General features: G+C 32.2%; 3 protein-coding genes and 1 long non-coding RNA gene across 4 annotated transcripts; 2 read left to right on the plus strand and 2 right to left on the minus strand.

Moving 5' to 3' along the window:
* Window positions 1-3,389: 3,389 nt before the first annotated feature.
* On the minus strand, window positions 3,390-5,830 carry LOC110230135 (triple functional domain protein-like). Its single transcript, XM_021032134.1, has 3 exons — window positions 5,827-5,830; window positions 4,899-5,475; window positions 3,390-4,003 (listed from the first exon to the last, which is right to left on the minus strand). Exons 1-3 carry the CDS (start codon window positions 5,828-5,830, stop codon window positions 3,955-3,957), a joined length of 630 nt encoding a protein of 209 aa, XP_020887793.1. The 3' UTR covers window positions 3,390-3,954.
* A 1,090-nt stretch (window positions 5,831-6,920) lies between these two features.
* Window positions 6,921-7,133, plus strand: LOC110230136. The gene has a single exon (XM_021032135.1). The coding sequence runs from the start codon at window positions 6,939-6,941 to the stop codon at window positions 7,131-7,133; it is 195 nt and encodes a 64-aa protein (XP_020887794.1). The 5' UTR covers window positions 6,921-6,938.
* A 4,497-nt stretch (window positions 7,134-11,630) lies between these two features.
* LOC110229947 lies at window positions 11,631-12,058 on the plus strand. The gene is made up of 2 exons (XR_002333230.1): window positions 11,631-11,754; window positions 11,826-12,058. It is a non-coding gene; the product is annotated as an uncharacterized LOC110229947 (long non-coding RNA).
* A 759-nt stretch (window positions 12,059-12,817) lies between these two features.
* Window positions 12,818-13,463, minus strand: LOC110229945. Its single transcript, XM_021031176.1, has 3 exons — window positions 13,290-13,463; window positions 13,105-13,201; window positions 12,818-13,022 (listed from the first exon to the last, which is right to left on the minus strand). Exons 1-3 carry the CDS (start codon window positions 13,408-13,410, stop codon window positions 12,878-12,880), a joined length of 363 nt encoding a protein of 120 aa, XP_020886835.1. The 5' UTR covers window positions 13,411-13,463; the 3' UTR covers window positions 12,818-12,877.
* Between the last annotated feature and the right edge of the window lie 932 nt (window positions 13,464-14,395).

The raw sequence follows: 14,395 nt of genomic DNA on the forward strand, positions 1-14,395 counted from the left end.
GATTTTGTATTAAAAATAAAACCAAAAATAAAAATATATATTTTTGACAAACTACTGTTATCATACTTTTAGTTTACGAACATACATGTGTATACATATGTTCATCCAAAACAAAACATGAAAATATATTAATAATATCAAACAATATTTTGAGTTGCATATTACATATGCTTGTGTATACTTTTTGATTTGCAAGCTTTTTGTAACATGAAGAATCATATGATTAGGAAAATCAATGCTTTTATACTATTTTTATACTTAATACAAATTATAGTCTCTTTTATTCATCCACAAAAATAAAAACAAACTTAGTAGTAACATATTGTTGTTACAAAAAAAAACAAATTACCAACTTTTCAAGTTGATCTAATTAGAATTGGCCAAAATCATATCATAACCGTATTTTAGACCATAACCAGACTATAACAATACAAGATAGTTAACCATAAAATAAAATATATATAAGTTATGGTTTGGTAACTCTAACCATTAATTAACCTTAAAATTCTATCCATTTAATTATTTTTAAATGTCCCTTAATTTACCGTTTTTACAAATTTTAAACATATAATAAATTATACCATGAAAGAAGAATACGAAATCATATTATTGATTTATGTTGTTGGCCTTACTATGTCACTATTCAGATTCAAACTCAATATACGCTATCCACAAAAAATGGATTACATCAATTTTATAATTATATATAATCTATTTAGTTTTTACCCTTAAATACAAATCATTTAAAACTTATTAGATATCCAATTTGGAATCCTTCTTACTGTGACTACACTTTATTTATTGTATAGCTTAATAGATATATTTCTTTTGATTGTTTATACACTTTCCAAATTCTTTTATTTATAATCAATCTTTGAATATAGGTTTATGAATCTTAACCATCTATATATACATTTTTGGAATACTTTTAGCAAATAAATCCTGGGGTTGGACAGTATTTACAAAGAATGTCATTGACATTTATTATTACTTTTACAAAATTTAAATAAAAGATATTAACCAAACAATATCTTGCCTAATTTGTTTCTAAAAATCTCTACACAACTAGGATATGACCCGCGGTACACCGCGGGTTAATTATTTGATTTTTTTATTTTTATAAATTGATGAATTTATTGTGTATAATATTTTTTGTTGTATACCGCGGGTCACATGCGTTGTATCTAAAATAAAAAATTTTAAGTTGTATTTGTTTTGTTTAGTGTTTAAGATTGTATAATTGTATTTTGATTTGTTATTTATAGGATTTCACCTGTGGTATATTGTCTCGTATTAATATTGACCCAAACCCGTCCAACCATATAATCTAAAATGAAATTAAACATCATTTTGTTATTTTCTTAATAACACTTTTATTTAAATGTCATATAATTCGAGTTAATTTGAAAGTTGCTTTCAAATAGTTTCCATGTATATTTTTAAATTAGTGTGTGTTTTTGGACCAACCCGTAAAAACAATTTATAATTGTATCTTAAAATACTAATTAGGATTTCACCCGTGATATATTGTCCCATTTTAGATAATTGTAAAAATTAAAGAAAGATCCGAATGACTCAATTTCGGGTCTGAATAAAATAACGATATGATTAAATGCTCAATTTGTTCTTAAAAATGTTAATATAGATTACACACATATATTTATTCATCGATTGAGTAATATATGTCCGTTTTAAAAAATTTGAATTGTAACATATGCAGAAAAAAAAAACTAAAATTTACTAACTATTTATATATTTTATAATAATTTAAAATAATATAAATATAAGATCAAATAAAAGTGAAATAAGAATCATATATTTATGTTTAAATTAGGTAGAGAGGTTTTAGGAAATTAGTGCAAATTTGTTATATTAGCATTAAATCATCATATTTGATTTCTTTATCTATAAAAATCGTGGAGAATATACCATAAATAAAGCGTTTAAATATAGTAATTAGTTGTGAAAGTATATATATTTTAGATTTTATTAATTATTTTCTTTTTTTAATTTTGCCAAAATTTAAGGAAAGATCCGATTGAAGATTTCCGGGTCAAAATTAAACAAATTTGACCCGATTTGGGTACCCCAAAAACTGCTGCAAAAATGTATAGTAGATCTTTCCATATATCTTCAAAAAGTTTTTATAACAAATATTTATATTAACATTTTGCATAGCAATAAAAATACTAATTTATAATAATCAAAATATTCACATAGAAAAATCATATACACATACAGAAAAAAGAACTATATCTATCATCATTTAAGCCGTTGCTTTATTTAAATTAAAAAAAAAACATAAAAACTTGAAATCATATACTTTATATGATAAATTTGAAATATATATTAGTAGTATAAATTTAAAATCGTTCAAAGAACGGTATATCACGGGTGAGATCCTAAAATTATTAGATTTTATAACAATAATAATTTATTTTCTTGGATTTTATAACACTAATAATTTAGCTAACGAGATAATATAGACGGGTTTATATGGGATGACGGGTTTGGGTCGATATTAATAAATAACGGTATATCACAGATGAAATCCTAAAATTGACAATCAAAATACAATTATACAATCTTAAACACAAAACAAAAGAAACAATATTAACAAAAAAAATCCAACTTAAATTTAAAATTTTTAGTTATAAAAAAACAAACCCACGGTAAACTGCAGAGTAAAATATTCAAAATTTTAAAATCCACCATACATCGTTACTTAAAAAAAATGTATGTTTTCGTATCTATACTTCAAAAATTGATAGATAGATATCTACATTTAAAAATACAAATTAATATGATATATTTTTAGTTAATCTTTTAAAAAATAACATTACATTTTTTTAAAAAATATAGCCCCGCTGTATACCGCGGGTTAAATTCTATTTTCCAGATCAAATCACAAATTTTTTTAAAGAAAAATAAATAAAATTAGATTAGGATCAAATCACTACAAGAAAACACGTCATTTGCGACCCCCATATTGGTTGCAAAACGGTCGCAAAATAGGGTTTTGCAACTGAATAACGACTATTTCCATTAGTCGCAAAAAAAACGGTCGCAAAATTTATGTGTCTCATTATAGTCGCTAATTTGCGACTATTTGGCGACTATAAATATATCGTCGCAAATTAACGACTAATCTGTGACAGGTGAATATCGTTGCAAATTTGCGACCAAAGAGCAACGAAAGGATGTTAGCGACTCATTTGCAACTGTAATAACCTTACATATTTGGGCCAATTTGCGATTCGTTTGCGACCGTTTTGGAGTTTCTTGTAATAATGTTTAGTCACACATTGGTCACATTTGTTAATTAGTTTGGTCACAGATTGGTTACTCGTTAATAATCCCAAACCTGCAAATTCGCTTTCAAATGCAAATAATCCTAAACCTTCAATACTGATTTCAAATGCAAATAATCCATCATTCAAAAACACTAATAAAAACCATCCTAACAAAGTATTATAGAGTACAAAAACATAAGCAAATAAAAGACTAGTTCATAGGGTTTGAATCAGTGTTACATAAAGGAGAGGCGGGTGTGGTTTCAGTAGGTGCGAGTCCAGCTGGTTGGATTGCTGCTTCTGTGGTTGTTGGAAGGGTGCCTGTTTGTGTGATGGGTGGTATGATGACTGTTGGGTGGTATGATGACTGCGGTTGTTGGTGGTTAAGAAGCTACGGTGGCTGCTGCGGTTGCTTCTGGCTGTTGAGTAGCCAATAATTCTGCAAAGGCAGGATCTTTGTTCCTCATGTAGGAGACCATCATTTCCAAGCTTGTGATACGACTTTGATCTTTGTGTCGCTCCTCGTCACGTCTAGCATTTTCTTGGTCCACTTCAGCAAGCTTACGACGAGCAGCTACAAGATCTTCTTGCATCTCTAACAGTGAAGACGAAGAAGAGCTTCCATAACTCTCCTTTCTCTTCCCATTTTTGATCGTCTCTTTCAGCTGTCCAAGTCGAAAGGGGTTTCCCTTATTATCTTGGAAAGTACACTAAACACAAAAACATTTTTAGTTGTAAAGAAAGAGAAGAGAAACTGTAAAACAAGAGAAGAGAAGAGAAAACATTCATTCTCATAAAGAAAGAGAAGAGAAACTGTAAAAAAAAGTCAATCAAAACAAAAGAGGATTATAAACATAGAAACAAGAATACAATTAAGTGTTTACTCAAAACCAGAGAATCAACATCAAGTAATCTCAAATTTCTCTCAAACGTCCAAAAGAGCAATCAAAACTAGTCAATAAACATCAGCAAAATCAGACAAAGAACATAAGCAAAACCAGAAAATGAACATCAACAAAATCAGACATAAACATGAGCAAAACCAGACAACGAAATTCAGAAAACCAGACTCTACTCTTAAGCAAAATCAGACATAAACGTGAGAAAAGCAGACAATATTACTCAGAAAACAAGACTCTCAACATCAGCAAACCAGACACTCAATATCATTAAACTAAAGTCGAAATTACCTTAAGAAATATGTCATCTTTAAAAACGAAGCTATGAAACAGTCACACTTTATCCATTGTCATTTGATATCATTGGTTACAACAAAGGCATTGATTACCCAGAACACTTTTATGAGTACCATACTCTAGATTTAGACTCGTAGCAGCTTGTTTTGAGCTCTTGTAATCACATACCCAAAGACTCCAAATTTATGACCCAAACACTCCAAATTTTAAGACCCAAACACTCCAAATTATCAGCAATTGACGTCTTATCAAATCACTAGCTCCTCTCATATTCAAAATCGAATTCATCTTAACCCAGAAACGAAAGCATGAGTCTTATATTCAAAATATGAAAAAGGGATAAATCTCAATCGAAATTGTCAAGCTCCAAAGACCAATACCAAGAGGAAACGAGAAGATGTTGTCTTACCATATAGTCTCACGATCAGGGATATCATGTTGACTCAAGATTGGTAGATGTTGTCTTCCAGGAAGAACCATTAAAGCATCCAACAACTGCTGAAAGTCTTGTTGCTCATGATTCGGCTCCTGAGGCGGCGGTTGATGCTCCGGATTTGGAGGAGGCGGCGGTTGATGATGGGGATTCTGGTACATTGGTTGTGAAGCTTGAGCCGCTGGTTGTGGCTGACGGAGAGGTCGTTGTTGAGACGATGATGGATATTGACTAGGTAACACCGGCTGAGAAACCGAACCTGTCTCGTAAGATGACGGGTTGGAGGAGTGAGAAGACGACCCACCAACTCCGTTTGATCTACCGCCACTGTTAATTCGAACACCACCGCCGGATCTGCCAAAGAGAAGCGCCGGAGAGGAAGCAAACAAGAGGAAGAGAGCGCCGTAGAGGAAATGGCGGAGAGAAAGCAAACAAGAGGAAGAGAAGCGCCGGAGAGGAAGAATTTCTAGAGAGATTCTAGGGCTTCTCTTGTTTTTGTTTTGGAAAGTGTAAACACTTTTGCTTTTCGAGATATGTAAAGGGTCAATAAACACTTAATTATATCACCAAATTATTTTGAACCGGGAGAAATAAATTCCCGCTTAATATTTGATGAAAATCTGAATTATTTTGTATCAGTCACAAAACGGTCGTTGTTTATACTCAATCCCTAAACATTATACCCTTATGAATTTCACATTTGGTCGCTATTTAGTTGCACAACGGTGTCAAATAAAAAAATTGTGGGGAAATCGAAACCACCCAAACACTTAGCAAAAATCTTAGAAATTTCGCGATTAGTATCAAATTCCTCGAAACATTGGTCGGCAAATAGTTGCAAGAATTGTTGCAACTCTTTTGTGACTGTCGACTATTAGTCACAAGCCAAAATTTAGAAATCTACACATTGTCATCCAAAATGGTGATATATATCACTCAAAAACACTCATATTAGTGTTATAGAGGACATATATTAGTTTAAGGTTGAAAAACTTATCAAAACTCAAGTAATATAGATATTTTACTAAATCCCTAAACATTACTCATAAGAGTATCAAATTAGTCGCACCATTGGTCGGCAAATAGTTACAACTGTTGTCGCAAAATAGTCGCAAACTTAGTAATAGTTACAAAATGGTGGCAATTTTGCGATTGTCTTGTGACGGATATCTATTAGTCACAAAATAAAATTTAGAAAGATACACATAATGATCCAAAATGGTGATATATATCACTCAAAAACACTCATATTAGTGTTATAGAGGACATATATTAGTTTAAGGTTGAATTTTTTTGCAAAACTCAAGTTATATAGATATTTTACTAAATCTCTAAACATTATTCATAAGAGTAATGTAACAAGACAAAGAGATTTGAATGTTTTGAATGTTTTGTTTTTAAACATCAATATTAATGTCTTTGGTTAAGTTTTTATTACTAAGTAACATCAAATGAGTGTAGAATTGTTTAACTTTATATGCAAACAAATTTAAAATGTGAAAATTGAGAAAACAAAAATCGAGAGTTGGTAAATAGTCGCAAACTGATCGCTTTATCAGGTGTCAGTCGCAAAATCCTCAGGTGCTAGTTGCAAACCGGTCGCTATCGCTGCATTTTTAACGTGTTTTATACCAACTCTTTCTAACTAATTTGCAACGAAAGTGTAACTATAACAAGTGGTTGTTAACTAGTTGCACATTTGAGACTACATTGCGATGATCATTTGAGACCAAAAGTTGAGTCGCACATCAGTCGCATATCAGCCACCCATTTGCGACTGTAATAAATTAGTCTATAATCGGTCTTAAAATCGTCGCAAATTAACGACCAAGTAAAGACTATTTGTTTTAGTCGCGGAATAGCGACTATATTCCATCGGTAAATATTGTGGTCGCTAAATGGTCGTTCAAAAGTCACAAAATAGTCGCAAACATTTGCGACTAATAATTCGGTCGCAAAGTTTAGTTGCAAAACGCAGGTTTTCTTGTAGTGAATGAGTCACTAAAGCTATAAGACATGAAGTTCATTACATTAGTATTCATTGCTTTTTTTGTCGTCCTTGGATCCGACCAAAGAGTGGTGGTTAGAGTCGAGGAGGAGGAGAAAGTGGCGTGCATCTGGACAGATCTTCGAGTATGTCTGTCGGTGGTACAAGCCGAAAGCCAACCATCCATGCAATGTTGCATAAAACTAAAAGAACAAGCATTTTAGTTATCCGCATGAGCGGTCTCATTAATCTTTTCCGCTATTAGGAGTGCCACAAATAAATCCAAAAATTTGGTATACCCACATGACATATACAGTTTTTGCTGGGTAATGTGGTTTTCATGAAACGTGGTATACGTTTTCTCAAGCATCTGAGAATCAGTGATAAGATCACCATAATATTTTAGTTTAACCACAATTTCCATCATAGCGGAATTATAATCCATCACTTTATCAAAGTCTTTGAACTTTAGACTTTGCCATTCATCCCGAACAAGTGGGAGATTTATTGCCTTTCGATTATCAAATCGAGGTTTTAGGGATTCCCATATCTCTTTGTTAATTTTCAGAAAATGATCAGAAGTTGATCTAGAGTCCAAGATATATGCAGGACTTAGGAATAGACAGTACCTTTATCATTACTTGGCGTATGAACATCTCCACAAACTCCTCAGCCATCTTCTCTGTGATCATATCAATATGGCAAGTACCAAACCTTAGAGACCACACATGAGAATCAACTATTGAACTTTTGTTTTTGGGTCTTACCAAATGTAGAGACATTCCAAAAATTAAATACAGGGATGCCACCACAATCTCCAGCATCACTGGAATCTTCCTTAGAGCAAAAGAACTGTACAAGTGACTCGGTACGTATCTTGGTATAACATCTCAGAGATCTGCTTGCATTTACCATCTCAACAACAACAGCTACCTGCATTTTTCTAAAGTTTTGTTTATAGATTCCAAATTACAAGAGAATAAATTTCCCAAATTTACAAGATTTAGCATTGTCACACTCACCATTTCCTTGTACGACGATAAAAGCTTGATTCGATAAGCACTCTGAAAATAGAAAGAATTAGTATGTGAGTTAAAACGAAAGAGATTGAGCTCATGAGAATGAAACGAAAGACGAAGATAGTATTGAAATGCAACTTTTCACCTGTTGCTTAGACAGGTTCTTCAAAGCGTTCTTCTTGATATCAAACATGTCACTCGACACACCAAGCTCCATCATTGGCATATACCTATTGCCATGGAAAAACAAAATATTAAGAATCAATCTTCTTACTCAAACACTCCTCAAATCACCAAAGTGAAACCAATTCCAAAACGATTGCTTTTTAGACGTTCTAAAGCAGAGAAAAAAAAAACATCAGTGAGAGCTTCCGAACAAATGAAATCATAGATTCTGTTTCAGCGATATCTAATAAACTACTTTTCACCCATTAACAAAAATACTCCATCAAAATAAAATAAAAACACATAGGAAGCAGACAAAAAGAAAGACAAACACTTTATCAAAGCCAGAGAGAAAAAGAGGGTTGATTACCAACTCGAGTTTTGTGGGTCTCGACCCGTACCCGCAGACACCGTTCTTAAGTAATATATACAATCGGTCGTTCGGGATACGATTCACTTCCACCACCGTTTTGCAACCCTAACCGCTACATCCAAGCTACAAACGCCACATTAAAACAAAAAAAACAAAAACTTTCAATTCCCACATAAACCCTAATCAGACACTAATCGTAAAGAAGACAAAGAGTACCATTAACGTTACCGTTGATGCTGGTCACGTTTTCTGGGGCGGTCCATCCGTTACCGTTGATGTTGGTCACGTTTTCTGGGGCGATCCATCCAAGTAATGAATCCGACCGCAAACCATCATCGCCGGTGCCACCGTACCTAAGTGGTCTACTTTGAAATCAGACCGATTGTGAGCCGTAATACTTCACGTATTTCTCTCTACAAACCTGCTTGTGTATGCAAATCCATCCTGCAATCATACGTAAATGTAAACAACATTAATATTTTTATAAAAATCGAGCCATAAATAAATTACAGAAGAAAAAAAAAACAGGGGTTAGTTGTGATCTAAAAGTGACTACCAAGCAAGGTATTTATATGAAATTTAAGAGGCGGTGTAATATCTACAACAAAAAAGGAAGATTTATATATTTTTTAAGAAGCGAATCTTTATCATAACAATTAATAATTTAAAATTGTCTTATTCAATATTATACATATTAATTTTAAGTAACGTTTCATTTTATTTTAAGATAAAGATGGAATAATAACATAACGATTTAGATTTACTACTATATCTTACATTTGTTTAGATTTTCCATCATTATCGACATAAAATATTTAAAAAATAAAATTTTATTAGAGATATGAATCAGATTTAAAGAATATACGTAGGATTGTTTTGATATTTTTTGCAAATATCTACTTATCAAAAAGGGAAATGTTAAATTTTAACTCATAATTATCACAAACGATTGGTTGGGAAAGAAAAAACAACAAAAAAAAAAACGGAAAACAAAACGAAAAAAAAAAGAAAAAGAAAAAGGAAGACACACGACCATTCTCCGTCTCCTTCTACGAAATCCCACGTTTTTTATTACGATCAATGGAGATTAATACACTTTCATCCAGTCTATACTCATTATTCGTGCATGATATCCAATCAGATAATCCAAGGTAATTTTTTTTTTTTTTTTGGTGAATCCAAGGTAATTTTAAAGAACATCCTCTTTTATTAGCTTGAACTGTATGATGCAGGATAGCATCAATAATTCAATATGATGGTTTGAAAACTTGGCATGGACAAGATATTAATTAAGAGTCGTCTTTCCATCATTTCAGATTCGATCAAAAGGTGATGTTCTATCATTAAATTGTCGATTCTCTCTGGTTATATGCTATATTTTAGGTTTTCAAGTCCGCTATGTATATTAAAAAGTTTACATGCGACGAAGAACATGATGATGAGGTACGATGAACATCTTCTAAAGTGGTACGTAAATTACAATCGATCTATTTTTTTTAGGTTTTCTTATTTTTTCGTGTTTACGAATATTATTAATTTTAAAAAATGTTACAATCGATCCATTTTTTTTAGGTTTTCTTACTTTTTCGTGTTTACTAATTTTATTAATTTTAAAAAATGTAAATTATATCAAATATTCACTTATTAGGGTTATTTATGTAATTGAACATTAGTTGATATTCGACTTGATTTAATAGAGGGTATTTAAGTAATTACGTAAAATCAAGGACTCAACAAGAGCCGAGAGTCCGACACATCAGCAAAAACACTTCTCAAATATTGTTATTTATAGATTATCCGTGGACATGGATTATCCACGGGAAAGATAAAATGAATTCTTGTAATACGAAAGTGAATTTTTCTTCTGTTTTCCGTAAAGATCAGAACCATTTGTTCTTCTTGTGTAGTTTAGTTACTCTACTGAGTCTGGGAAAGTTTAACATGAGGCCTTATTCAGCATCACACTACAACTTACAACTAGGCCTGGGCAAAATACCCGGAACCGAATACCCGAACCGAAAAACTCGAACAATACCTGAACCGAACCCGAACCCGATTTTTAAAAATACCCGAATGGGTCCTAACCTCCTACCCGAAAAAAAACCCGAACCGAACCTGAACCGAATCCAATACCCGAATGTACCCGAATACAAATATACACATAAAAATATTAGTTATTTTTATATTTATAATACCCGAAATACCTAAAATTACAATCATAAATCCGAATATATTAGGTATTTTAGATATTTTTGGTTATATTTGGGTAAAGAGTAACCAATGTATTTTCGAGAAATCGGGTATTTCGGTTAGATTTGGGTATATATGAATTAAAAACCCGAACCCGAAAATATTCCGGGTATTTTTGGTTATTTTCGGGTATTTTGCTTTTTTATTAAAATACCCGAACCGACCCGAACCCGAACCGAATTTTTAGAATACCCGAATGAGTCTTAACCCCCTACCCGAATAGACCCGATACCCGAAAAAAAAAACCGAACCCGAACGGGTACCCGAATGACCAGGCCTACTTACAACGATGACCTCTAATATCGAATTCACTTTTCAACCGCACGTATCGCGTCTTCAAAATATTGTGCATTCTATTTGGCATGAACGGAACTACAAGAGACATAGGAGAACAAACAATTAACAATGTACTAGGATTTAACCCGCGGTATCCCGCGGGCGTAGATTTTGTGCGGTTTTCTTATTAAGTAGTTGATTATGTTTTATATACATAATTTATAAAATTGGTTTTTAAATTAAATCCTTTATAACTAATAAGTGGTATTTTAATTGGTTGGTTGTTATTTAATACTTAGAAGAATGTGATTTAATATATTTAAATAGGTGTATTAATTATAAAATGGGTTTGTAATGTTAATATAAGTAAAAGTAGATATTAAAATGTGAAATAGTAAAAGTGGTGTAATTGTTTTTGTGATTATAAGTGTTCTTTTACTATATAGTTTTGAAGAGAATTTGTTTTTAGCATAACAAAGATTCTAACATTTATAAAAAAATTTTTAAAAATTGAAGATAAAGTAAACAAATTAAAATTATGTTTTTAAAAAAATTAAAGACACATAAGTTGTGTATTTAAATAAATAAAAAAAACAAAAAAAAACAAAAAAAAAAACATATGAGAACGATGATTCTCGTTCTCCACCGAAAGTTTACATCCATTGACATGCTTAAGCTTTACCGATGATACCGAAGAAGCTGATAATCAGATCATAAGCTCACATCAATAGACATGTTCTCTGCGCCAATTCTTCTTAATTTGTAAGCTTCATTCTAATTCAATTGAATTGTTTCAAGATAATTTAGATTCTGTGATCAATTACCTTTTTCAGATTTCATATAGGATTCGGATAAAGCACTTGAGATGATGAATTTGTTTCTGTTAGAAATCTGGGAGAGGGGATCAGTGAAGAACAGAACCTGAATGAAACCATTTGCAGATCAAATTTTGCAAATCGACAACACTTCTATAAGGTTAGTTTTGGATCTGTTTTTTCAGTTGTAGACACAAATTGAAGTTGTTGTTTGTCTCAATCGGAGTTATAATTGAACTAAGGTTTCTTGATTTTGTTGTCTAGAAATGAACTCTTAAACTTACACTACTGTAGTTGCAGAGAGTCTGATTATGTTTCGATTAAAATGACTCTGAGCAGGAACTTGCTGTTCTAAAAAACAATACAAAACATCTACAAAGTTAAATAACAGAAGCAAAAAAACTAAAACTATCCTAATTCCTTAGGTTCTGAAAGATCTCTTTGAAGACGACATTCATTGTTTGACTCTGAGTTTTTCCTTCTTTATCCACAATAAGAACTTTCAAACCTTTTTTGGAAGTGACTCTTGATAAGGCAACATACAGCTGGCCATGAGAAAATACTGGTCTAGGAAGATAAATCCCTACCTCTTTAAGTGATTGTCCCTGGCTTTTGTTTATTGTCATTGCAAAAGCCACAGATATTGGAAACTGTCTTCTCCTCATGCGAAAAGGCAATTTGGTATCTGAAGTCTTTTCGCATGAGGAGAATCATTTAAAATATGGTTAGAATCAACTATGCAATCAAATTAGAATGTAAAAGAAAAAAGGAACTATTACATCAAACATCTCAGCGACTTCTTTGATGGTCTTCTTAGGAAACTGAAGATAGAAATCCCCTGTAGGCAGCTCGATCATTTCCTGCTTTGGTTTAGACTCAAGAAGAGTAAGAGCAAGCCCATCTCTTGGTAAACTTTCTTTGAAGGCGCCAATCTCAGGGATGTCTGGATTGATCAAGATCTGAGATGTATTGAAAGCATTGGAGATACTCCTTACATCTAGAAAGCAAAACATAAAGAAAGTGTCATTAGCTCAATTTTTAAAAGATTTTAAAAAACTATAAGTATGATATTAATACCAAAACAAAATACCTTTGTAAGTCTTGATCTTAGCATATCTCACCAAACATATGACCATCTCACCAGCAGAAGCTTCACAGGCAGTGAAAACTTGTTCTGCAAATGAACCCCATAGAGTACAGGGTAGCCTTTCATCCCTAAATATTGTAATAAGAATATTAGATTCAAAAATAAGACTCTTTAATTTTAATGCAGACAGAACTAATGAATGAAACTTACGTATGATCCCTCAGTTCAAAATCAATCTTCTTAGTAGGTTTATTTTGCACGTCGATAGTCTCCATTTCACCAACATTAACGATTTGACCGACAACATCTTGAACCAAAAGAGAATAACAAAACGTCAATATATATTCCATAAAGGATTAGATTTGAATGAAAATATAGCTCATATGAAAATGTACCAATCAAGTAGTTCTGGTTGAGACCACCAGTTAAAACATCATTGAAAGGAGTCAATGACAGGTAATAAGAATCAGACAATGGGTCCATCCTCAAAACTCTTGTTTGGGCCATGAAGCCCATTTTGTAACGATGATCAGTTGCTTTGAACTGACCAGTTGCATAAGTCAATCCAAAGTTTTCAATAGCCTTCCACTCTCCTGGAACCGTGAGCTTCTCAAAACGGTTGAGATGCTCTCTCTTCACAGACGCATGGATCTTCTTGCCCTACCATAGAAATAGAAATATATTAGTATATCATTAGACAACTTATTTTAATAAATTGAACTCAGATAGACATGACAAAGAATTCTTACTTTGACATCAGACAGAACCATGTCGAAAGTCTCACCAAACTTTGTGGTAAATGTCTTCCAGGTATGAAGGACACGGACCTGAACTCTCCAAGTGGTTTTGTATGGTTTGATGTCATCGAGGTAAGCAATTGCTTGAGCCATTTGTGATATCTAAATAAGAAGGATGCTAAGGTTAGAGGAATTTGAGTGATGGATTGGAAATGAGAATGACGTTGATATTTATAGCATTTTAGGATGCTAGGGTTTTTGGCTCCAATAATTTTAAAATCTAGGAGAATATCTTGGAGACAAAGCATAAAATCAAAGATACTATTAACAAAATATATTCGAATTTGGAATAGAATTGAATGATTGGCTATATTTAGATAAATGATGAATATTGTAGAGTTGGTTATGGTTAGGATTATATTTATGAGAGATAGTAATTACGATTTTTTTGGGATTAGGCAATATATGATCGAATTTGCAGTTATTATGAGAGATAATTACATCGAATTTGCAGTTATTATGATCGAATATGCTCATATTTAGATACCAAAAATGAACTAAATTTACAAAATAATTTGAATGGCTTAGATTGACTTATGTGGATGCTAAACCCGATTAAGAACTTGACTATGTGATTAAGAGTTAATTACTCCTAACCCACCCGAGTATTAACACGCGGATCTCTGAAAGTTTAATGAAACTTTATGACCAAATTGCCCTTGTCGATTTTGATTAACAAAGAACAAAATCCAAAATTGAAATTG

Source organism: Arabidopsis lyrata (genome assembly GCF_000004255.2).
Source record: "Arabidopsis lyrata subsp. lyrata unplaced genomic scaffold ARALYscaffold_3, whole genome shotgun sequence".
In the NCBI taxonomy this organism is placed as follows: Eukaryota; Viridiplantae; Streptophyta; class Magnoliopsida; order Brassicales; family Brassicaceae; genus Arabidopsis; species Arabidopsis lyrata.

Excerpts from the sequence above, each read along its gene's own strand:
- LOC110230135 (XM_021032134.1), bottom strand. Across the intron at positions 4,004-4,898 it reads CCTGATCGTGAGACTATATG|TGTACTTTCCAAGATAATAA; the intron begins GTAAGACAACAT and ends TTTTGTGTTTAG.
- LOC110230136 (XM_021032135.1), top strand. The coding sequence starts at position 6,939 with ATGAAGTTCATTACATTAGTATTCATTGCTTTTTTTGTCGTCCTTGGA.
- LOC110229945 (XM_021031176.1), bottom strand. The coding sequence starts at position 13,410 with ATGGGCTTCATGGCCCAAACAAGAGTTTTGAGGATGGACCCATTGTCT. Across the intron at positions 13,202-13,289 it reads CAACCAGAACTACTTGATTG|ATGTTGTCGGTCAAATCGTT; the intron begins GTACATTTTCAT and ends TTTTGGTTCAAG. Across the intron at positions 13,023-13,104 it reads TTTGAACTGAGGGATCATAC|GGATGAAAGGCTACCCTGTA; the intron begins GTAAGTTTCATT and ends TACAATATTTAG.